At 38.2% G+C, this 24,908-nt stretch overlaps 1 protein-coding gene across 1 annotated transcript; it reads left to right on the top strand.

Moving 5' to 3' along the window:
• The first annotated feature begins 6,011 nt into the window (after nt 1–6,011).
• LOC131362782 (uncharacterized) lies at nt 6,012–7,866 on the top strand. The gene is made up of 2 exons (XM_058405063.1): nt 6,012–6,393; nt 6,548–7,866. The coding sequence occupies exons 1-2, from the start codon at nt 6,039–6,041 to the stop codon at nt 7,273–7,275; spliced, it is 1,083 nt and encodes a 360-aa protein (XP_058261046.1). The 5' UTR covers nt 6,012–6,038; the 3' UTR covers nt 7,276–7,866.
• Nucleotides 7,867–24,908: the final 17,042 nt, after the last annotated feature.

The raw sequence follows: 24,908 nt of genomic DNA, 5'->3' as shown, positions 1-24,908 counted from the left end.
ATTTTTAACTGGTTAAATAGTAAAGTTACTCAACCCAATAATGACATATCCCAAATCGGCCCATGGCATGATGGGCAATATGCAGTTATTTTGGGCAAAGTGCAGCCTGTGGGGCATTTCCTCTTTCTTGAAGACATGGAGGTGAAGATGAGCACCCTTTAGGGTATTGTATACTTTCTCTAGCCTTCCATCTTTAGGGAGGAGCAAACCAGATGGCCCATAGTCCACCAGATGGAATTCTAGATCATGGAAAGAGAATCCTGGGATGTTAGAGAGTATAATCTCATTCACTGCACCATTAAGTAACAATGTGCTCATGCCATGGTCTGCAGTGATGATGATATTAAGGCACTGGGTGAGGCTGTTACACTCAACTAAAGCTCTTAGGTAGCGCACCATTTGGTCCACCTGTCTCACCATGTCCTTGACCTGCTCAGAGTCTGGACCATATTTGTGGCCTGTGCAGTTTGGCTCTCCAAAATACAAGAACACAAAATCCAAATCTTTTTCTCCAAACCAGTCACCCATGACCTTGTCGATGTTCTGGTGCCATGCTGTCTCATTGCTATAATTATAGAAGTGAGGCTCAACTTCAGATACTACTGCTTTTTTAGACCATCATAGCTTAAAGCCATGCCAGGGAGCCAGTCTGGTGTCAGGTTGAGTGGTGTGCATTACTGGGTTCTGTGGCGCCACATCCGGTTTCACGACCTCAATTTCAGTTTCCGTCAGGACTGTCTATCTGGACTCTGTTTTTGGCCTGCCCCTGGCATGCATAAACAAAGGTTTTAGTTGAAAAACTAAATTTGATAGATTTGAAAGATTATGTGTTCTGTTTGTAGGAGATTGGATTAAAACCTTTTTCACATTCTGATTAAGTGCTAAGTCATCATTTTGATAAAAATGTTAATCATTAAAACAAAGTATAAAGTAAATAAATGTTTTCTTCATCTATTGGACAGTGACTGACACTTTATTAAGCTAATTAGATGTAGCCCCCTTTTCACACATTTGTGAGACTGTTAGTAAATCACATCTTTTACATTTTGTATAATGTAACACATTTTAAATGTCTAAAAATACTACTGGTGACAGGGAGCCAGATTAGAACATTTATTCTGTTCTTTTCGTGCCGTGATTTTTACTGTATGTCTGTTAATAGAGTAAAATGATATATATTTCTGCTAATAAGAAATTAATGAATTAATGTTATATACATCTGTGCAAAGCGAATTGGCAAAACATAAATGTCAAAATATTTTGTCTCACCTGAAGCCATCAAAGGGGATCTGCAACACCTTGCTGCGACCTGAGCAGTTATTTTTGCCAAGAGGCATTGCCTGCAGAGAGCAAGCAAACACACACAGACCCACACACAAACTCCACATGACTGTTCAGTCGTCTCTTACACTGAGAACAGCAGTGTCCAGCTGAGGGATGATCTCATGAAATCCTGAGCACCTTCTCAGAGTGTCTCCTTTTGTCCGGTCTGGTAAGCCATTCTCTCTTTTTTTCATTCACACTGATGGCCAAAGTTTGCTCTTATCTTAACTGTTTATATCTACTTGATTGCAAAGCTGTTGACTCAGCAGGTTATATACAACACAGATCAGTATTACAGAAATGGAGTTACAGTTCTGATTAACTATCTGCTCTTAACTATCGAATTTAATTTCACCTCTGTGAATAATTTACAAAGATGAGCATTATTCTGTTTATAAGTATTAGCAGTAAAAGAGCTATGCAAGAAATTAAACACTGTTTTAGGAAAATAATAAACTTCAGAGTGAATGTTCATGATTTTCCTATAAAAGTATGTTTTAAAAAATGCAGTGTAAACTCCTCTGTCCTGAAGATGTCCTCTGGCTGTTAGAGGACTCACAATGGAGACTCCCTCCATAAATGTTAAATAAAATTCTTAGAGAAAATCATAATCCACTGAATAAGACGTTATTGGCAGCAGCATCAATTGCAAGGCATCGCACTTTGTTCTGGATGCCCCACTTCTCTATCAAAGCTGTCTTCACTTTAGCTATATTCTCGGATATATGACTTTTTGAAAACTTTTTAACTCAGAGTAAAACTGTGGACAGCTGATCCTTTTTATTTATAAAATGACATCTCACTCCCAGATACGCATCCATATGCATATGTCTCAACATTGATGATGTTATTATATGACAACTGTTGGGAACAAATTAAACACTCAACCTAAAGAAGAAGCCCACATGTATTACAATGAGTACATGTAATCTTTCCATATAAATTCTGTAATATTTTAGATGTGTTTATAACATATTAAATATATACCCAAAAGTACACATGTACACATGTACACATGTAAATATGTATTATTATTATTATTATTATTATTATTATTATTATTATTATTATTATTATTATTATTATTATTATTTCAGACTTCAGAAAGGCCTCTTTTCTTGGTTGGTTCCATGGTAATGATTCAAAAAAACGCACAACACTCTCAGTTCACCAGTGAAACACATTTCTCTCCAAACCTGTGCAGGGATCCGCGCTATTTCTGGACCAGGATGTGAAGCAGTCACGTAGTTGTGTGTGAAACGCAGCTTCTGTCGTCACAGATCACGTGGTTATGGGAAAACGAATCAGGCTCCGGTACAGGATATAACGGTGAATCCAGACATTCTGGGTGAACTTCCCCATCTGCAGTATTTCGGGATTTCTAGAAAGTCGACTTTTAAGATTTTAAAGTAGTTTTGTGTGAAGCAGCCGCGGGGATCTGAACCAAGCAGAACAACATCCAGCTTTCCCTCTGTAAGTCTTTTCACCCTGTCCGGGAATGGACACTTGGGAAGTGTTACAGTTTCGGGTTTGTTGATATTTCCGGGATACAGCACATGTTTGGTCTTTTTTCTCTCCAGAGGTTTTTCCTTCTACAATATCTATAAAATCAACTTAACTTAAATACTCAATCCTTGTCGTTATCTAGTGATTTGAAGTATTTGTACATTTTGTTGATCAGAAAAAAACATACGGAGGTTTTTCGTTTTCTTGTATCTGCTGAAAATACTTAAGCCAATAAAAGTTTCAGATTTAAGTTTTGTGAAATGTAAAGCATGTTACTGAAATTACAATCTACATGCAGGAGCTGATACTCCATTTAAGAACTAGAATTAGTCAATACTCATGAAAAATTCTTGCATTCTTCATTTATTTATCAAATTTGTAAGATAGTAGGCCCAAAAATATGTACTGTAATAATTGTATAAGTAACACACACTACTCACAGAAAGTTAAGGATATTTGGCTTTTGGGTGAAATTTCAGGATGCACCTAAAATGCACTATAACCTTTCCAGGTGAACTTAATTTGATCTTCTCTACACTTTTGAATGCACATGTCCAACTGTTCAGTGTTTCAGTACTTTCTGCAGAACTTGCTGTTCTCTAACAAGGTGCTTAACGGCAAAATTCACAACTGGTGTTTGATCCATGAATCCACCAATAAATTTTCTGCTTCAATTAGAATTGGTATTTAAACAGTCCTCTTCATCATGCTGCTCACATTTTGACATCATGAGACCAAGACCACACCTAACAATTGATCAACAGAACCTCACCATTGCGAGGCTTCAAACAGGATGTTCTCAGAGGGAAGTGGCCACTGAGCTTAGAGTGTCACAGAGTGTCATCAGCAGGTTGGGAGAGAGATACAGAGAGACTGGAAGAGTCACAGAAAGGCATAGAAGTGGACGTCCTTTGGCCACATCCCACGTTGATGACCGCTTCATTGTGCGGAACCGGATGATGATGCCACTCAACTCCAGGCACATTTAAGGGAGGTGAGAGGAACCCAAGTGTCACGTCAGACCATTCGAAACCGTTTACATCAGCGTGGTCTGTGTGCTAGACGACATGCAAGGGTACCTGACCACACCACCAGGCACAGGCGTCGGGCCAGGGAGCATTTACACTGGACGAGGGACCAGTGGGCCTCAGTGCTGTTCTCTGATGAAAGTCGATTCACGTTGAGCAGAAATGATGGCCGTCAACGATGTTGGAGACGTCAAGGAGAGCGCTATGCATCAGCCACTGTTGTGGTGGTGTTACAGTCTGGGCAGGTGTGTCTACTCAATACAGAACTGCCGTAGATCTTGTGAATGGTACAGTGACAAGCCAATACTACCTGAATAACATCATTCATCCAGTCATTGTGCCCCTGCATGAACAACACAGGCCTAATTTCATCTTCATGGACGACAATGCTCCAGCTCATCGAGGTCGCATCATTAGGGAACGGCTGCTGGAGGCTGGGGTACCTCAAATGGAGTGGCCTGCACTTTCTCCAGACCTGAATCCCATAGAAAACCTCTGGGATCAGCCGAGTCGCCGTGTAGAGGCTCGTAACCCTGCACCCCAGAACCTTTTGGCTTTTGTTTCAATAAATTGTTTGAGATGAGGAAATCACCATTGCATGCTTCTACTTAAATGCCCTACTTTCATGATATTATATCACTGTAGTGTGAACTTTTTACATTTTCCATTTTTCACCCAAAAGCCAAATATCCTTAACTTTTTGTGAGTAGTGTGTATATACTTATTCAGTACAGACTGAATACACTGCACACGATATACATATTTAATGACAGGGTTGTCAGGTACAAAATTATTTCTCTAAAATAGACATATACTCTGTTCTATATGTTTGTTAGCTTTTTTTCTAAATTAAATGTCTGCCAAATTTATTAAATGAAAATTTTAAATGCAACTGCATTTTCTATATCTTTAGTTATGACCTATGTTGTATTGAAATAGCAATAGCAGATGCCTCATTTGCTATTTTATTTTAGACAGTATCGTCTATGGAGCCTGACAAAATTTAAAAAAATGGAATTGTAATTCTCTTTGTATTTGTATTTCCATTGAACAGAAACCTGTCACTCAGGGGGTGGGGGTACTTTATACTTTATTATGAGGTGTGTTTTTGTATTTGGAAGTGATGTCAAAGTCGACCACATTTTAGAGCGCCTTCCAGTGGCCAAGAAGAAAAAATGTTTTGATCACACCTTCAGCTCTGATTTACTTTGTATCTTAGTTGGACATCTTTGTTTCCCCCATGGAGTAATTAATAATAATACAACTATGAGTTCTTTATTTCAAAATGATAGTTTCTACTATCCATCTATATTCCAGATATTAAAAAAAAAATCCCTGAAACTCGTATGATTTGAAGTTAATCCAGTCGAGACATGTATATCCAGCTCCTGAGAGTGTGTAAATTTACTAACAGATGTCTGTTAGTAAATTTCCACACTCTCAGGAGCTGGATATACATGTTTGAATTTACAGGATTTTTCTGAAATCAGTAAAAGCCTTTAACTGTTGTACTTTTGAATAATAAAACAGAACAGAAGGGGTTGCAGTTTGGTAAACCTGGCATTCAAAACTCACAACCTTCCGATCAGTAGTCCAATAGCTTACTGTCCCTTTAAAGGTGCTCTCAGATTTAAAGATAAAAGATTTGATAATGCAAAAGTTAACAGAACACATGACATTATTCAGTCCTATGTTAAAAAGCAGAACCAAAACATACAATTCTGAAATCTTTGACTGAAATTCTGTTGACTGTTTACATTTGAAGGAAAAATTTTATATCATATGCATGGCTTAAGACTGAGGAAAAAAACTTGAGAAATAATTTGTAAAAATTGATCATACTGTATGTACAACATAGGCTTTAGAAGATTTGAAGGAAAGAGAGACTGAGAGGGAGAGAGACTGAATAGAGATTGTGGCATGTATATAAGCAGAATTAAGAATGTGTGACAGGCAGGGAGAGCGATGGTCTGAAAAGTGGAGTTGGGTATCATTGATGTCTAGACTTGTGGAAGTCGATTGTCATTGCATATTTAATTTTAATTCATTAGTTGTTAGTAAATATAGATATTATATATATCTATATATCTATATCTATATATTATATATTATATATTGTTATATTATTTATACGTTTAGATGGATGGAGTTTTATGAAGCTGAAGATTTGAAAGCATCAACATGGCTTCTTCAAAAGAGTCTGCAAAAGAATATGTCAGAAATGCTCGTGAAAATCTGGTTGGACATCTACAAAACCTGCCTGTTATTGTTGAAAAACTTCACCAACAGAAAGTTTTCAATGCCAATGAAGTTAGTATAATTGAGGCAGAACCAGAAAAGTACAACAAAACTAGGAAGATATTGGACTGGGTCTTAAACAAGGGTGAGGAGGCCTGTTATAACTTTCTCCGAATACTGGATCGTGAGAGGAACTTGGTCTTTCCAAGGTCAGATTCTTCTAGCCTGACTCCTGATTTACATACATGGATCTGCCTGTTCTCCTTTAGAGATGAGGCTGAAGATGACTATATTGAAGGTAAGAATTCCTTATATATTGTATGGACAGGAATAACCAAGAAATTTACTGTATGCATAACACAGTATCTTATTGTGGTAAAAATTTACACCTGCAATTAAAATAATGTATGTTAATCCCATAGATAATGTTTTCATCCTATCTGTAATTTTAGGACCCATATCATGTCATCGTCTGCAAAATATTTTAAGGACAACAAGAAAACAAATTCTTGGTCAACAGTGGAGTCAGAACCTTCGGTTCTATGGAGGAAATGTTCAAGAAAAGTTCACTTTTCTTCCTCTAGTTTTAGATACAGACACTAAAAAAAATACACCCCGTAACAAAATCATACTTAAGAGTAAGAAATCTACAAAGTCCCATTCAAAAAAGATGAAGGCCTACATACCAAAGGACACACAGAGACAATCCCCTGAAGATTTACTCAATAGCAGGGAGAAGAGTATCCTAATAGTAGGAAAACCTGGAATTGGGAAGACGACAGTTGTTCAGCAAATGTTGCATCACTGGGCAGAAAGAGACGACAGAAAACTTGACTTCATGTTTTACTTTGATGAAAACACACTGACAAATACCTCAACTCCAGTTAGCTTAGAAAATCTCCTGCTGAGCACATTTCTAATGTCAAATCCACAGATTAAAGAAAATGCTGAAGAAATCTTGCAGTATCTTCAAGAATATTCTGAAAGAGTCACCATTGTTTTTGATGGAATCAGAGATTTTCAGGACAACGTGATTTTGCTGGAAATCATACAACTTCTGCCTGAAGCAAAGATAGTGGCAACATGCAGGCCTGAAGTAGAGTACGAGTTCTCTGACTGGACAACATGCAAAGTCTATGTTCAAGGTTTCAGTGAAGAGTCAATTTATGATTTTTTTTAGGAAAGTGTCAGATACTGATCCAGAGTTGGTAGACATTGTGATAAACAATCCTGCTCTCTTCAGTCTCTGCCACGTCCCTATGTATGCTTTTATGGTGGCAGCCTGCATTTCATACTACACTTCTGAAGAAGCACAGAAACCCTTCACAGCTAGTGAGCTGTATGTACGAATTTTCCGTCACTGTCTACAGAGACACAGAAATAAGAAACTACTGCATTTAGATGAACACATTAAAAACTGCAGAGACAAGGTCCTGTCTTTAGCAGAGAGCGCTTTCAATGCAACCAAGTTAAAAACTATCGACCTGGAGTTTGATTATGATGAGGGAGGCATTGCTGGTGCTTTCTTGAAGACTGTCTCAGTTGTGTCACCAGCATGTGCCAAGACATTTTGTGCATTTCTTCACAACACAATGCAGGAATTTTTTTTCTGCTCTCTGGCTTCTTGAAAAATCAGAAATACTTGATGATGTACTCCTTCTGTGTCAGAATGAAAACAGTGAACACATGAAATATATAATTCCTTTCCTCTGTGGACTTCAATCACAAACCAACATTGATCATCTGAAGTGTCTCTTTCCACTGAACAAAGTTCAGGCTGGAGGATAAGCAAGATGTTCATCAGCAGGGGGTTTAACAGATGTTTTAACCAAGTTCAGAGTGTGGGTCAGTTACTATGAAAACTATGAACTATTGTTGGCTGATTATTAAGCAAAGCCATTTACAATACCTATAAAAAGTTAACACATCCCTGTTAAAATGGTAGGTATTTGTGAAGGAAAAAAATTAACCCAAAATAACTGACATCAAAATGTCCCAAAGGAAAAGACAAAAATGCATCAAGAAGTCTCCCAAGAGACCTACAGCAACATGAACACAGGAGTTTTTAATAAGTACTGGTCATTCCCTGCATGTGACATCTCTTAGTGGGCAAAGTTTTTGGCTCAAGGGCCACACTGGGTTTTAAAATTTGACAGACAGGCTGGGCCAGTAGCAGATGGGAGGATGAACCAATATAAATCACATGTGAAACCTGTTACCTAAAATGGAAAGAAAACTCAGTTTCAGTGGGAGTAGTGTTGAGATGTAGAGATGATAGACTCAGCTTTTTTAATGAGGCTCGGTAGTGTTTTGAGTGCAGCATCTAGTGGAATCAACTGAAACTCAGGGCATTGCAGGAAAAAGACAAAATGAATGCGGTCATTAGGACAATTTAGTGAATACTCTATGGGCCAGATTAAAACCTGCTGGACCTGTTCTCACATGTGAAGAAGTATGAAAGTAAAACAGACAGGAGTATCCTTCCAGCACTGCTGTCAGTTTACCGGTCACTTCCTGCAGTCTGGTTTTATGTGTAAGTTGTTAAAATTTGTTCATACTTGTTTTAGTGCTCTGTGCTCCACAGCTGATAAAAACTCTGGTTTTGTTCCATAATTAAATAATCCTGCATATAAATATCAAGACTTTTAGAAGACATCTGATTCTGAAAATGAACAAAATTATTTTGAAATTATTTTTGTCTGTATAAAACTAAATAAATCCATATTTGTGAGGTTTAAAAATTTACTATTGGCTCATAACTTAAAACTAAATAAATAGTTTTCTACCATAAATGTCCTCAATTAAATTCCATACATTATTAAATTGTTTGTTGTAATTTTTATAATTTGATCTTTATCTGCGGTTTCTGGACACATTGTACCTTGATAAAGTAAGCAAAGAGGAAAAAATTAATCACTAAAAAAGAAAAATATTTTTTTAAATATCTGTTTTTCCTTCAACATCAGGAAGAAAACATATGATGGAGCATAAACATTATTATTATCCAGGTACTGTAGGTTTTCTTTTAGTGTCCTTAAGACACCCTCTGTGTTCTAGCAAAGGCTCCTTATAATATTTAGTCAACGAGAAAAAGGAACTTTAGTGACTCGTTACAGGTAGTTTAACAGTAGAGGAAGATATAAACATTTGTCTAAAACAAGTCTCACTGGACATCTGCCAAAGTCCAGAGGAGTGTGTGTGTGTGTGTGTGTGTGTGTAATATAATAATATAAAATAGAGTCTTTACTTTTCTCCAGGTTTGACTCTAAACAGGAAGAGAAAGAACCAGAAGAGAGGTGGAGAACATTTCTACTGGATTTGTGTCTGAAATCAGCTCTACACCAACCACAAAACATTCAGCAGACAGTGGAGACAGTGATGCCTCATTATGATGAAGAACAGAGTGATTACCTGCTGGATCTGTTCTCACATGTGAAGCAGTATGAGAGTAAAACAGACAGGAGTGTCCTTCCAGCATTGCTGCCAGTTTACTGGTCACTTCCTGCAGTCTGGTTTAAAGTGTAAGTTGTTAGATTTTTCTTGGATTTGCTTTATTACTCTGTGCTCCACAGCTGATAAAAGCCCTGTTTATCATTGCTGCTGGTTTAATATTGTAAACAAAATTTACTACTGATTCACCATAATATAAAAATAAATAAATACCTTCATAAATTCTTTCAAAAAATATGACTGAATAAATAAAATCTCTGAGCCTGGGAAATGATGGACTGAAACATAATGAGCTCTGTATCAGAGCCTGAAGCATCATTTCAACCAGAAACAGAACTCCAAAGTTTATTTCCTGGTGATGGTGCAGACTCTCCATGAAAGAATGTGATCATGTGACCAGCGTGCTCTCTATATAATTTAACTCTATGAGCTGTGCAGATGAGGACCTCTGCTGTTCAAACACTGGAAATGTATTAGATGTAGAATTAATAGGAAGCTGATTTCCGTGATGTGATTTACACATTTCAGTGATACACATCGTCACATTTTAACATCATGAAGCATCATTACACCACCATGAGTAAATTCTGTGTCCTGCTCTTCATATTACACCTTTATTCCAGTGTCTGATTGTCTAATGCATTCACCATCATATTAGTCTTTTATGTTTAAATGGTCTCTTGTGTTTATCATGGATCTTCAGTAACTCTGATTGTGTTCTACCTTAAAGACCAGTGCTTGTGTGTAAAAGCAGTGGTCTATATGCTGTTGAAAACCTCGTCTCAGCTGCAGCTTCTGTTCAATAAAAACCTGCCAACCTCTGAGGAGTGAACTTCATGCAGGAGATGTTAATAATCTGAATGTTCACTCAGAAAATCAGCTTAAGTCCACGTGTCTCAGTATGTGTAACTGTGTAGATGGAACTTTTACACTTTTTCACCCTTTTACACATTTGAGCAGTTCTAAAAAATTCATTTGGTCATTTCTGGTCACCTCAGACAGGTTTTTTGTCAATACATGGTGTTTCAATATATATTTTTATCCACTGAGGATAATTTTGCAAAATAAATTATAATCAGATGGATTTATGACCCTAAGTGCAGTAATTCTGTTGATTTAAGCAATTATAATAAATATTTTAAATATAAAGTTCACCAGTGATGTTTATCTTGGGCTTTCTATTACAAGAAAAAAAACAAGGTCATTAATTATTGTAGAATTATTACATTTATTTTTAGACATATCTTAAATATCCAATGCTTTTTATTTTATTTTTTAGACTCGATTAGAGATCTGCATAGAAGTCCATTTAATATGCTTTCTATACACTTTGCCATTTATTTATTTATTTATTTATTTATTTATTTATTTATTTATTTATTTATTTATTTATTTATTAATGGTTATTAATGAAGAGAGAAACGAGACTCAGTTCTTTTCTTCTTTTGTCTGATTTATATCCAGTCTGTTGTGTTAGCGTTCTCTTCATCACTGAGTGATATTAAAAAATAAACAAATACATTTCAGTAATCAGTATATGAGACAATTTGGTCAGTTTGTGTGAGAGGGGGCGTGGCCAGAAGGTGGTGTGGTTTTCAGTAGGTATTACGTAGTGCTTGTATTAAGATTTTTACGATTATTATAAAACATTAACAAAAACAAATGTAAGAGAGCAAAGTGGAAAAACGTATTTCCTCTGTATTTTTCTCTCTGTATGTGTGAGTGTTCTCTCTGTGTTTAATGTAATAATGTGACTCTTTCACTTTTCTCCAGGTTTGACTCTAAACAGGAAGAGAAAAAAGAGAGATGCAGAACATTTCTACTGGATTTGTGTCTGCAAACAGCTCTACACCAACCACAAAACATCAGGCAGACAGTGGAGAAAGTGATGCCAGATACTAAATACTATCATTATTATGATGAAGAACAGAGTGATTTCCTGCTGGATCTGTTCTCACATGTGAAGCAGTATGAGAGTAAAACAGACAGGAGTGTCCTTCCAGCATTGCTGCCAGTTTACCGGTCACTTCCTGCAGTCTGGTCCATAAAGCTCTCCGAGAGAAAAGTCTCCCTCCTCCTAGAAGTGCTGAAACTCCAAACACAGAAGAAACCAGTGGAGCTGATAGACTGGTCAGATGAAGAGAGTGAAGTGAGGAGTTTCCTTCAGTGTCTGCCCTACATCTCACAGCTCAGGTTTAAAGTGTAAGTAGTTACAGATTTCTCAGACTTGTTTTAGTGCTCTGTGCTCCACAGCTGATAAAAGATCTGTCTTCTACAAATGAATGTGACTGGCCCTGAACCTGATTTTTACATTAATATATGATTTTGTCAGTAGTGAAATCTAAACATTCAATTCATGTTTTTTTTTTTTTTTTTATAAAAACATCGCAGACTTCAAGAGACATTTTAAAATGTTTTTATTTCAGTCTAATATAATTTTTGTACATTTGTTTTTCTCATTAAATCTGAAAATCCCTCAGTCATCTGATCCAGGACACTTTGCTATAGTGAGCTAAATGTCACAACTAAATCTTTAAATTTTGTTTAAATTTAAAACATACATTTTTATTATATATGACTGTGTGTGAGCTTTTAATATTAGCTAGTTAATTATTGTGATGATTGATTGAGATGCTGAGACAAATGGAGATTCAGGGGAGGAGCTTTAATGAAACAAAACAGTCCGAGTTAATAATCAAATTCATGGTCAGAAACGCAGACACAGGTCAGATGATCAGTAAACAGAACAGACTGATCAAGACAATAAGACAGAGAACAAGATACAGAAACTAGCTGAAAGCAGGAGAACAGAAACAGTGAAGAAAAGGCTCGGTCCAGTCAGGAACAAAGCAGAACCTGAGTCAGTACTTCAGGAATGAGGTGTGTGTGAAAGGCCTAGGCCACATGTACACGGGTATTTTTAAAAATAGAGATTTCCTCCTCCATTTAAAAAAACACAAAAACTCGGTCTGAAGCTGTCAAGTAGTGATGTGTCGTTCACGAACGATTCGTTCATTTTGAACGAATCTTTCCCATGACTCGAGAACATTGAGTCGTCTCGTGGAGTGAATCGTTCATCGCATAAGATCAGTAAACAGAAAAGATTTGTTCACCTTTCGAGTCCTTGGGTATGATTCATTACATTACCGCTTTATTGGATACACAAATGAGTTAATTCTCAAACATCTTTACAGTTTTTTCTTTTACTGTTACTGTTACGTGATGCATTATAGCTTTTATTTCCTACAGACTATAAATGTGTGAATATTTGTCATTATGGTTCTTTTCCATAACACTTTTTAATATATATAACACATGTTTTAATAAAGAGTTGGTTAATGCTTTAAATTTCATTAGGGAAAATAATTCTTGCTTTATTTCTTATTTATCTACTTACTTTATATTTTAATTTTATTTATCAACTTACTGTTTATTTATTCTTTGTATTATTTATCTGAATAAACATCAGCTAACACTGCAGTGTAGAAAATAGAAATGTATAAATTCATGCATAAGTCTGAGTGTTGTTTTTAATCCATATGCAGTTATTTAATAATATAGAATCTGACCTAAACATAAGCTTAATGTATGAAAATAATATTAATTATTCACATTAATAGGGTTATTTGCTTTTATGTTATGCCTCTGTGTCATTTATGAGTTTATGAGTTATCAGTATTATACCAGCAAATGCACAATTGGTGGCAAAATAAACAACAATAGGTACTTTGTGTTTGCAGGTTTAGTTTATTTTAATAAGTAGTATTTGTTTACAGATAAAGACAGAACAGGCAAATTAGCATTTCCAAGTAAAATATGGATTTATTCATTTATTTATTTTTTAAAAAACCCTCACACACCACATATATCCTCAAGAAATATTAAGTAATAATAAAGGAGACTGACAGAATTATTATTTTTCAGAAAATGTTCATTGCACAAATATTTTGATAATTTTATGATATCTTACAGTTTTATCATTTAATACCTTATAAAATCAATAATACAAATGTAATATTGTATTTGTCATAAGATACTGAGACGGGAAGCAGTCACATTACAAGAACGAACAATGTGAATCCAAAGAATTGTTATGTAAACTAATCTTTTCTGTTTCCGGCTCAGACTGCATTGCCTTAGCCTATAAGGATGTCAGGTGAACGAAAGACTCGAACCCGAAGACTCGAAAGGTGAATTAATCTTTTCTGTTTCCGGTTCAGACTGTGTTGCCATACGGGGCTGTCACGTGTTGAAAAAAATGACTCAAACCGAAGGCGTTCCACTTGCTCATGGGGTCCATTGCATCCTTCCCAAAAACTCAATTAACTATTACACAGCTCACAACTGAGCTATCACTACTTATAGTTCATTTCATTTTGACTCAACCAACATGCTGTAACTCCTGAGAGCCAGGCACCGGGATGTCTGATGGCTCTGGATAACGCCTAATCCCCCAACAAAGACTGGAGATAAAGGAGGTATTCTACCACCATGAATGTTGGAGTTCTGCAGATCATCAATGCTGATAGCCCAGCCTCACACCTGGAACTCACCATCAACTTGTGACCTAACCATACAAATCACCCTGCGCCCAGCAGTTTTACGACCGTGAAAAGTCAACAAGTATTCCCTAATCTAAACCGAATCAATGCCTTGACCAGGGGATGACCAAAGTTCTGACTGAAGACACACACACACCTACACATATACATACACACACACACACACACACACATACACACACACACACACACCCAAAGCGTCTGGAAACGCTCATCCTGACCCCCACACGCACACACATGAGAGTTCCTTTATTCAACTTTCAATAAAACAACAGTAAAACCCTACCTGACCCATGCCTGACACATCTGTATATGTGTTCCCCTTTTTGCCTTTATACTTTTACGGTGGTATTACCACTCATGACCTGTTGTTCTGTGTTTTCATGAAATAGAACATGTTTTTATAAGATAAGAATGTATGTTTTAATTGCCTATACCCAGTTTCCTTTCCTCTCATACTGTTCCTTTCATGTCTACTATCAAAATGATCCTCTTTTAATTTTATAAGCAATAGTGTAGGCCATGTGGCCATTCAAGTACATAATATGAGCCTACGATACTTTAATTGAAACTCTTATCCATTCCTGACTTCACCATAAAGCATGCAAATGAGTGACCGAGCGGAGACAAAGAAACTTTTCCCTCCAAAAGTTTCAGGTACTGGATTGGTCACTCTGAATAACTGGGCGCGACCAAGGGATCAATAAAAACCCTAAGCACCCATCTATCAGTGCCCGACTCGACGCCGATCTTTCTTCAGGACAAGACTTTCACTTTCTCTTGAGACTTTGCCGGCAGCTTCAATCGAGGAACTTTGCAACACCGAAACCTTTTTCGTTCCAACAGAATCTCTCGCTTACTCCGAGGACTTCGAATCTCCGAACCTCCTTGATCCACTACATCAAGATGCTTGTCAACGAACCAATGCAAGTAAAAGCTACCAATTATTTTAGATCCGCAATTTTAAGCTGAAGCCCCTTTATTAAGGCGAAATTACCTTGATGATTCTCACACGTGGTAACTAAAACTCGATCTGAAACTTGCCATATTTGATCTCTTCTCTGTTTCTTTATCTCTCTCTCTCTCTCTCTCACTCGCTCTCTCGTTCTGATTTCCTCCGTATTCTCTTCCTTAATCTCAATCTCTCTTTGCCTACTTATCCCCTCTCTATAATCCTTACCCTGTCTTTTATGTATGTGTGTCGTAGTTAGTATGTGTTGTGTGGTTTTGTTTTATTAAATGCATTTTATTCACAAGTGATTGTCTTTGTGCTTTGCTCACAATTTCGGGGTCCCTGAACATTGCTCTTGCTACGTGCTAAATTACAGCTAGTAGCAAGTAGTTATTCTTTCTTGGCCAGGAAGATAACTTTCCCTGGAATTAATGCATAATTATACTGTCTGTTCACTGGACGAACAAATCAAATAATTGTGTTATTGATTCTCTGACAGTTAGTTCTAAGAACCCCCATTTGAATATTTATAATTAATTATAACCTGTTATAATTACACATAAATATTTAAATGTTGAGCTGGATTCGCTACATATTATGGTGGAGAATGCGGGCATGTTCAAACTCTGTTCTGTGAGCACAGTCAGGGTTAATTTACTGGTGTCTATTTATTTATTTATTTATTTTATTTTTTTGTTTTGTTTTGTTTATTATTAGTATTACATGCGCGCCTAGAGCAGCCTGAGTAGCTGTTAAGAAAAAGAAAGAAAGAGAGAATTTAAACTGCAGTCCATAATATTAAAATTGCCCAGTAAAGACAAAGAAGTCTCTTTACTGTCCGTTTTAATATTATCAGAATCGGCTGTTGGAACGAAGAAATCGTCCTTCAGCTCTACAGAGATTTATTTGAGCAATGCTCCTTTTATGATTTTTACAGGTCTCGTTGAAAATACCGCTAGATTGAAGTTAGTGCAAAGTCCAATTTCATTCAACTAGACGGATGCACTCCCTTAGGTTTAAACCATTAGACTAGCTACCTAATGCGTACCTAATAAAGTTTTTAATCGCAAATGCTTTGTGGATTATAGTTGCGAATGATATGTAAATGGGAGTTTGAAATCTTGATCAAGTAAATTAAACTGGTTTAACAGTGATTTGTAATTTGGCCGGTGAAAGGAATCCCGCCCATTCCAGTAAAGATAACGACAGGGAAGAACCCTGCGTCGTACTGAGCTCTTTTATTATATTTAGTTGTCTGTGTGCAGAAAAAAAGAGAAATACATGAATCCTGCCACACCCCGTTTGTGCTTTCGCGACACAAACGCGTCTAGTCTCACATCATTTGTGACCGAGAGTAACCCTTCAAACGTGAAATTAACTTAAAGCGCAATACCTTCGAGTAACGCTAGAGGCGGTGTAAGTGCCTTACGCTTCACCACCTCCTCCTACTGACTCTTAACCTCAGTGTGTACGGACTCACTAAATCCACCTGGTGGACCTCCTCCGCTAGGTCGTCTTTCCTTTCTACCTCCTTACCTTGTAGCTTACTTAACTTTTTTTGACTTCTCCAGTCAATCTCTGATTAACTTATCTTATCATTATTGGTATTTTGAGTTAATTTATATTTGATTCTTATTCTAGATTTGACTATTATTACCTTTGACCCATTTAGTTATTTTCTCCCCTTTTCTTCATTTCAAGCTCGAGTTTTATACTTTATTATCATTATTATTATTATTATTATTTTATTTTATTTTATTTTATTTTATTTTATTTTTTATTATTAATTATTTTTATTTTACTTTATTTTATTCACTTTTAATTGAGTTGCTTTGTTTAATTCAGGTACTCATACCTTTATTGGACTTTATTTTTATTTTTATTTTATTTTTGTTTTTGTTTTGTTTTTTTTTCTTTTTGTTCTTATTTAGTTAGTTTTCCCTTTGCTTCGTTCTCCTCCTCCTCGCAAGTTCCCTCACGCTAGTTTGAATTTAATTTAAAATGTGTTTTGAATCTGAATTCAAAGTAAGTGTGTGGAACTTGGGTGTGTGAGAATCATCAAGGTAAAATTTAACAATCTAAGAAAACCAAAGTATTTGGGCGATCACGCCGTCACCCTGACCTAGTTCCCACGTTCGGCCTTAATCGTTAGGGCTAACTGTGCCCATTATCAGATATATATTCGCCGAGTAGTACCATCATACCATCACTAGTACGGCAAGGAATTGCATTGGTCCTCGCACCGTTTTTCTCTCTTCTCTCTCCATCCATTCCACCACCCATTAGTGACACCCCCCAGCTACCTCAGTCAAACGCTGGAATACCAGAACCAGCTGAGTTCCAGCCACGGCCCTCCAGAGAGAAACCCAAAGTGCCTGAGAATGCCGTTTTGGTGGTCTGCCTCCCCAACAAGCCACCTGAATCCAGTCCTGGCTGTTTGCCAGTCACTACGCCAGCCCCAGTGCCAAGACTCCTGGGAAACCTACTTGAGAGGGGAATGGCTAAAAAACTGTACCTGGCTATTACATTGGAAAACGAAGTGAAACTGGAAGCTCTCGTGGACACTGGAGCGGATCTAACCTTAATGTCAACCCACCTTTTTAACAACCTGCAAGTCGAAGCTAAACGACAAAACAGAACCCTCAGATATCAAAAGTGCGCGCTGAATGTGCAATCATACAGCCAAAATGAGCTCCTATTCACTTAACCATCGTACCTATGAGTGTGGTGCACCCTGTGTACATCTCTCCAATGGATACCTACCCCCTGCTCATCGGAAAGGACTTGTTGGACCGTTTTGAACCTTTGTTAGACTTCAAACAGCTGAAACTCTGGGCCCAAGTGCGAGAGCCTCTGCCTCCACAGTCACCCAGAGCACCTGAAGCCGGATGCCAGGTCACAAAGGTCACGGGAAATTCCACCACTCCCTGCGGGAACTCCCCAACCCGAGAGCAAACAACAAGTTCATTACTCTGCACAGTGTGGGCCATCCAGAGATTCTCCAACTATATCGGTCCCAAAAGGTGATCATAGAGACCTGCCACCAACCCGTCACCTTCCTCAATAGCCAACGCCTCCGCAACAGTGTAGTAACAAACGCCTGCCTCGCCACATGGTTAATGGCTCTCCAGGGGCGCAACGTGGAAGCACAATATGCCCATAACCACAAATCGCCAAGGCTGGTAGTGCCACAGTGCCAAAGGGGGGGTCATGTTAATATATGCCCACGACGCACCATGTGCTGGACACCACGGCACAAAAGCCACTTATGAGACACTAAAGCAAGTGGCATACTGGCCTGGTATGCAGCAAGATGTGGCAGACTATGTCAAGGGATGCCTCATTTGCTGTCAATTCCAGCCAGTGAACCCGAACCACAGAGCCCCACTGCAACGCAGAGGAGTTAACTTTCCATGGTCAGACCTCCAAATAGACTGGGTGGGACTTCTACCCAGGTCAGCAAGGGGCAACAAGTACTTCCTCACAGCCGTGTGCCAGTTCACTAAGTGGGTAGAGTGCCTCCCTGCACCCAACGATACAGCCCAAACCACAGCGTACCTCCTGATGAACCACATTTTCGCCAGGTTCGGACTACCTCTGAGAATCAACTCAGACAGAGGCACCCATTTCACTGTCGAAGTCATGTGGAAAATTTGGGAACTACTGGGGATACAAGCGCACCTGCACATCAGTCACATCTCCTCAGGTCAAGTGGAATGAATCAATCGGACTGTAGTCAGAATACTAAGGAAATATGTGTCTGCTAACCAAAAAGACTGGGGTGTGAAATTGCCTCTGGTGCTCATGGCCATCAGATCCACGCCCAACGAGTCCACCAGGGTGTCCCCGTTTGAACTAATGACTGGACGGTAAATGACCCTGCCACTGCACCTGCTATACCAGCCAGGGGACTCTAACCTGGTAACAGCCTACACCACCCATCAGTACCTCGACAACCTGCACCTGCATCTGAGATCCACATTTGCGTTTGCCCAACAACACCTCCAAAAGAGTGCGGAAGGCCAGAAAGCATATTACTACAGGAAAGCATCACATAATGAGCTGAACGTGGGTGACAAGGTCTGGTACTACAGTTTCACACAGCCGCCTCAGACAACCTCTCAGCAGATTTCAAAGAAATTCCTGCCACGTTGGACCGGGCCACATGAAATTGTGAACAAACTTTCCCCAGTCGCCTACCAAATCAAGCTGAGCCGGGGAAATAAAGAACCCGTCCTCAAGGTGCTGCTGTGAATCTCCCTGCTGTGCCTCCAATCAACCCGAGGACAGACAAAACCAGATATCACCTCGCCCGGTCTGGCATCAGGCATCGTACTAAGGGACCAACCTGGACTTCTGATCACCAACTGCAGGACTCACACCCAGAAAGTGTTGTTCAACTTGCCCAACTAGAACATGTGGATCCAGGTGCCCAAGGGCGCCATCCTCCACCTCGGGGACCTTGCTCTGTTCCATCTCCCCAGTGAGGAATACGAGTCTGAGATAGAGATCCCTGCCTTCTTCAAAGACCGCAATCTCACCATGGATCCTGAATTGGAACTGAGGATCGAGGAAGGGGGGTCTCAGCTGATCAACATTACCCCAGTAGATGCGGACCTCCAAGCATTGTCCCAACTGCCGACCCCAACCAGTTTCCCTGTTGTCCGATCCTGGACCGCTGCCAACACGGCACTGTGCCTTGCCACTGCCATAGGATATGCACTGACACTGGGTCTTACTCTGATTTTACTCAAGAGAGTCAATGGTGTTCAAGTGTCCATGGACAAGTGCACAGCTGCCCTTCCTCGGACTTTTAGGCGGAACCAGCGGAAAAATGAGACACCGTCAGAGACAATGCTGAGCCTCAGCGAGATCTCACTGGCTGTCCAGCCATCCTGATCCACCTGCCCTCTAACCCTCATGAGCCACCTGCTTGCCGACCCTTCCGACAACTGTTGGCCAAAGATATCCCCTACAGTTTACTCCTCGTCCAAAAGGGGGGAACCGTAGCGTCGCCAAGTCGGCTCACTTGCTCATGGGGTCCATCGCATCCTTCCCAAAAACTCAATTAACTATTACACAGCTCACAACTGAGCTATCACTACTTATAGTCCATTTCATTTTGACTCAACCGATATGCTGTAACTCCTGAGAGCCAGGCGCCGGGATGTCTGATGGCTCTGGATAACGCCTAATCCCCCAACAAAGACTGGAGATAAAGGAGGTATTCTACCACCATGAATGTTGGAGTTCTGCAGACCATCAATGCTGATAGCCCAGCCTCACACCTGGAACTCACCATCAACTTGTGACCTAACCATACAAATCACCCTGCGCCCAGCAGTTTTACGACCGTGAAAAGTCAACAAGTGTTCCCTAATCTAAACCGAATCAGTGCCTTGACCGGGGGATGACCAAAGTTCTGACTGAAGACACACACACACACACACACACAGACATATAAACACACACACACATACACACACCTGCACACACACACACACACACACACATACACACACACACACACCCAAAGTGTCTGGAAACGCTCATCCTGACCCCCACACGCACACACATGAGAGTACCTTTATTCAACTTTCAATAAAACAACAGTAAAACCCTACCTGACCCATGCCTGACACATCTGTATATGTGTTCCCCTTTTTGCCTTTATACTTTTATGGTGGTATTACCACTCATGACCTGTTGTTCTGTGTTTTCATGAAATAGAACATGTTTTTATAAGATAAGAATGTATGTTTTAATTGCCTATACCCAGTTTCCTTTCCTCTCATACTGTTCCTTTCATGTCTACTATCAAAATGATCCTCTTTTAATTTTATAAGCAATAGTGTAGGCCATGTGGCCATTCAAGTACATAATATGAGCCTACGATACTTTAATTGAAACTCTTATCCATTCCTGACTTCACCATAAAGCATGCAAATGAGTGACCGAGCGGAGACAAAGAAACTTTTCCCTCCAAAAGTTTCAGGTACTGGATTGGTCACTCTGAATAACTGGGCGCGACCAAGGGATCAATAAAAACCCTAAGCACCCATCTATCAGTGCCCGACTCGACGCCGATCTTTCTTCAGGACAAGACTTTCACTTTCTCTTGAGACTTTGCCGGCAGCTTCAATCGAGGAACTTTGCAACACCGAAACCTTTTTCGTTCCAACAGAATCTCTCGCTTACTCCGAGGACTTCGAATCTCCGAACCTCCTTGATTCACTACATCAAGACGCTTGTCAACGAACCAATGCAAGTAAAAGCTACCAATTATTTTAGATCCGCAATTTTAAACTGAAGCCCCTTTATTAAGGTGAAATTACCTTGATGATTCTCACACGTGGTAACTAAAACTCGATCTGAAACTTGCCATATTTGATCTCTTCTCTGTTTCCTTATCTCTTTCTCTCTCTCACTCTCTCTCGCTCGCTCACTCTGATTTCCTCCGTATTCTCTTCCTTAATCTCAATCTCTCTTTGCCTACTTATCCCCTCTCTATAATCCTTACCCTGTCTTTTATGTATGTGTCGTAGTTAGTATGTGTTGTGTGGTTTTTTTTATTAAATGCATTTTATTCACAAGTGATTGTCTCTGTGCTTTGCTCACAATTTTGGGGTCCCTGAACATTGCTTTTGCTACGTGCTAAATTAAAACTAGTACTTTATAAAGTACTTATTCTTTCTTGGCCAGGAAGATAACTTTCCCTGGAATTAATGCATAATTATACTGTCTGTTCACTGGACGAACAAATCAAATAATTGTGTTATTGATTCTCTGACAGTTAGTTCTAAGAACCCCCATTTGAATATTTATAATTAATTATAACCTGTTATAATTACACATAAATATTTAAATGTTGAGCTAGATTCGCTACAAATTATACCAAATTTTGTTTTGATTCTTTTCCCTTGGGTCCACGAAATGGTGTGGTGTTCTTCCTAAATTTTATATGGGATTGGTTCCTTAAGTTCTGCATATCTTCTAAGAAGTTTTTCAGTTTTTATACCTGTTCTGAAAATTGTAACTCTTAAAGTTTCTTTTTTTTCTTCCTATGTTTAGTTCATGTTTTTCATGTTTATCTTTGAATGTTCGGGGGCTACGTGACTTATACAAATGAAAAGCTGTATTTTTATTATGTAAATCCAAGAAAAGGGACGTTTATTTTTTTTTACAGGAAACGCACTCTAGTGTTGATGATGAAAAATTCTGGCATAACCAGTGGGGAAGCTCTATTTTTTTCTGCCATAATTCCAGCTCATCAGGGGGTGTCGCTATCTTACTTAACACTCGATTTCAGGGAGAGAATAGAACAATAGAAACTATTTTATCAGGATTGGGAAGATGGATCATTTTAGTTGTTCATTGGGAAAGCAGTTATTTTATAATGGTTAACACATATGGTTTCAACAGTTCTGCCCAAAATACAACTCTGTTTGATGGTATACACATTCAAATAAATAACTTAAAACTTAATTATCCTTCTGCCTTTATATTAATTGGTGGCGATTTCAATGAGGCGCCTGATTTTGTTGCTGATAGATTTCCGCCTAGAAACATGTCTATAAGTATTAATCCTCTAATAGGAAAACTCTGTCAATGTCTGAATCTGATTGATGCATATAGGTATTTAAACCCTGACAGACAATTGTTTACCTGGTTTAAATCAGATTTTTCTCAAAAATCACGTATAGATTTGTGGTTGGTATCAGACTCCTTGTTCTCATTTTTAGTTTCAGCAGAAATTTCTCCCTCTCCATTAACAGATCACGCTGTAGTTGAGATTAATTTATCTTGATGATAAATTCAAGAGAAGGAGGAAAGTAAACCCTGGTTATTGGAAGTTAAATTGTACCTATTTATTATCAGACTCTTACTGTCAAGAAATTAAAAAAAATTGCAGAGCGTGTTAAAAATCAGATTAATATTTCAGCCATCCGTAAATGGGAGCTATTTAAATATGAATGTACAAAGTTTTCCTTTAGATTTGGAATAGAGAGAGTATCTGCAAAAAATAAGGAAATATCAGACTTAATTAAAAAAATGACTGTACTCTTAAGGAACCCTAATCTGGGAGAGGATGAGAAGGATTTTTTATACACTTTGCAATGCAGGTTGGATAATCTCTTTTTAGAAAAAGCGAGGGGTGCTTTTGGCTAAAATGGCTAGAGTTTGGGGAAAAAAACTCTCCTTACTTTTTCAATCTAGAGAAGACACGCAGTAGTAAGATGAAAATTTTTTCTTTATATATTAATAACTCATTGGCTAATGACCCATCTGTGATCTCTTCTCATGTCTTTACATTTTATAAAAAGTTATATACTGCGTCAGTTGACCCCAATGCGTCATTTTTGTTTTTTCATAAGATTCAACACATAATTCCTAAAGTTTCTGATAATAACAGAAACTTTTGTGAGGAAGGCGTTAGTTTGGATGGTCTTTATAATCTGGTTAAAAAGATGCCTAATAATAAATCCCCTGGGCCAGATGGATTACCCTGGGAATTTTATAAAGTTTGCTGGAACTCTATTAAGGATCTTCTGTATGAAGCTCTTATTGAGTGTGCTAGGAAAGGGGAACTGGCAGATTCAATGAAACAAGGTATCATCTGTCTCATACCCAAACCTAATAAGGATTCAAAACTTTTAGATAACTGGTGCCCAATCACCCTGTTAAATTCTGATTATAAATTGTTGGCTTCTTTTTATGCTGAGAAGCTTAAACCTTGTTTGGCAGACATAATTTCTAACACTCAATCCGCTTTTATGAAAGGCAGACATATTTCTAATAATATTAGATTAATCTTAGATATTCTAGATTATTCTGAAATTATAAATAGGGAAGCATTAATTTTGTTTATAGATTTTTACAAAGCATTTGATACAGTTGAACATACATTTATTTTTGAAGCCCTTTCAAGGTTTGGTTTTGGTAGCTCTTTTATCAATATGATTCGCACCTTATATAATGGTATTAACAGCTGTGTCTCCTTGGCTTCTGGCACTTCTCCGCGTTTTCTTGTGGTCTCGTGGTATTCGCCAGGGTTGCCCCATCTCTCCTTTTCTTTTCTTATTGGCAGCCGGACTATTAAGTTTACAGATAAATCACTCAAATATTGAAGGTATTAATATTGGAGACAATACTTTAATTATTAGCCAGTTAGCTGACGACACTTGTCTTTTTCTTAAAGATGAGTCTCAAGTTTCTGTTGCCCTAAATCATCTTGATCTTTTCTCCAAAGCTTCCGGATTAGTGGTAAACCCTAACCCTAAGAGATTCTATATGTAAACGCTTCAGATAAAACCTTAATTGAGGGTATTGAGGCAAAACAATGTGTAAAATACCTGGGCATTGATATTTTTAGATCAGGTTCAGACCGGCTTCGTTATAATTTTCAGCCAAGACTGAATAAAATCAAAAATGTATTTGGCTGCTGGCTGCAGAGAGATTTGACTATTTATGGGAGAGTCCTACTAACTAAGGCTGAGGGTATTTCACGTCTAGTTTACCCTGCTCTTTCTTTTTATGTTGATGATAAAACAATTAAATCTATTAGCTCCCTGTTATTCCGCTTTATTTGGAAAAACAAACCAGAACGAGTTCAAAGAAATTGTCTGATAAGAATGTATAAGGAGAGTGGTCTTAATGCATTAGATTTTCAAACCATCAATCAAACATTCAAAATGAACTGGATTAAGAATTGCATCGCTAAGAATGATCTACCCTGGTTCTGGATTCCCAATCTCATTTTTAAACAGTGTGGTGACCTTAAATTCTTATTGGCCTGTATTTTTAAGTGCAGTAAATTACCCATCAAGCTATCAAATTTTCACAAACAAG

The sequence above is a fragment of the Hemibagrus wyckioides genome, linkage group LG12 (assembly GCF_019097595.1).
Source record: "Hemibagrus wyckioides isolate EC202008001 linkage group LG12, SWU_Hwy_1.0, whole genome shotgun sequence".
Classification (NCBI taxonomy): domain Eukaryota; kingdom Metazoa; phylum Chordata; class Actinopteri; order Siluriformes; family Bagridae; genus Hemibagrus; species Hemibagrus wyckioides.
This window is presented reverse-complemented; position numbering and strand designations above follow the sequence as displayed.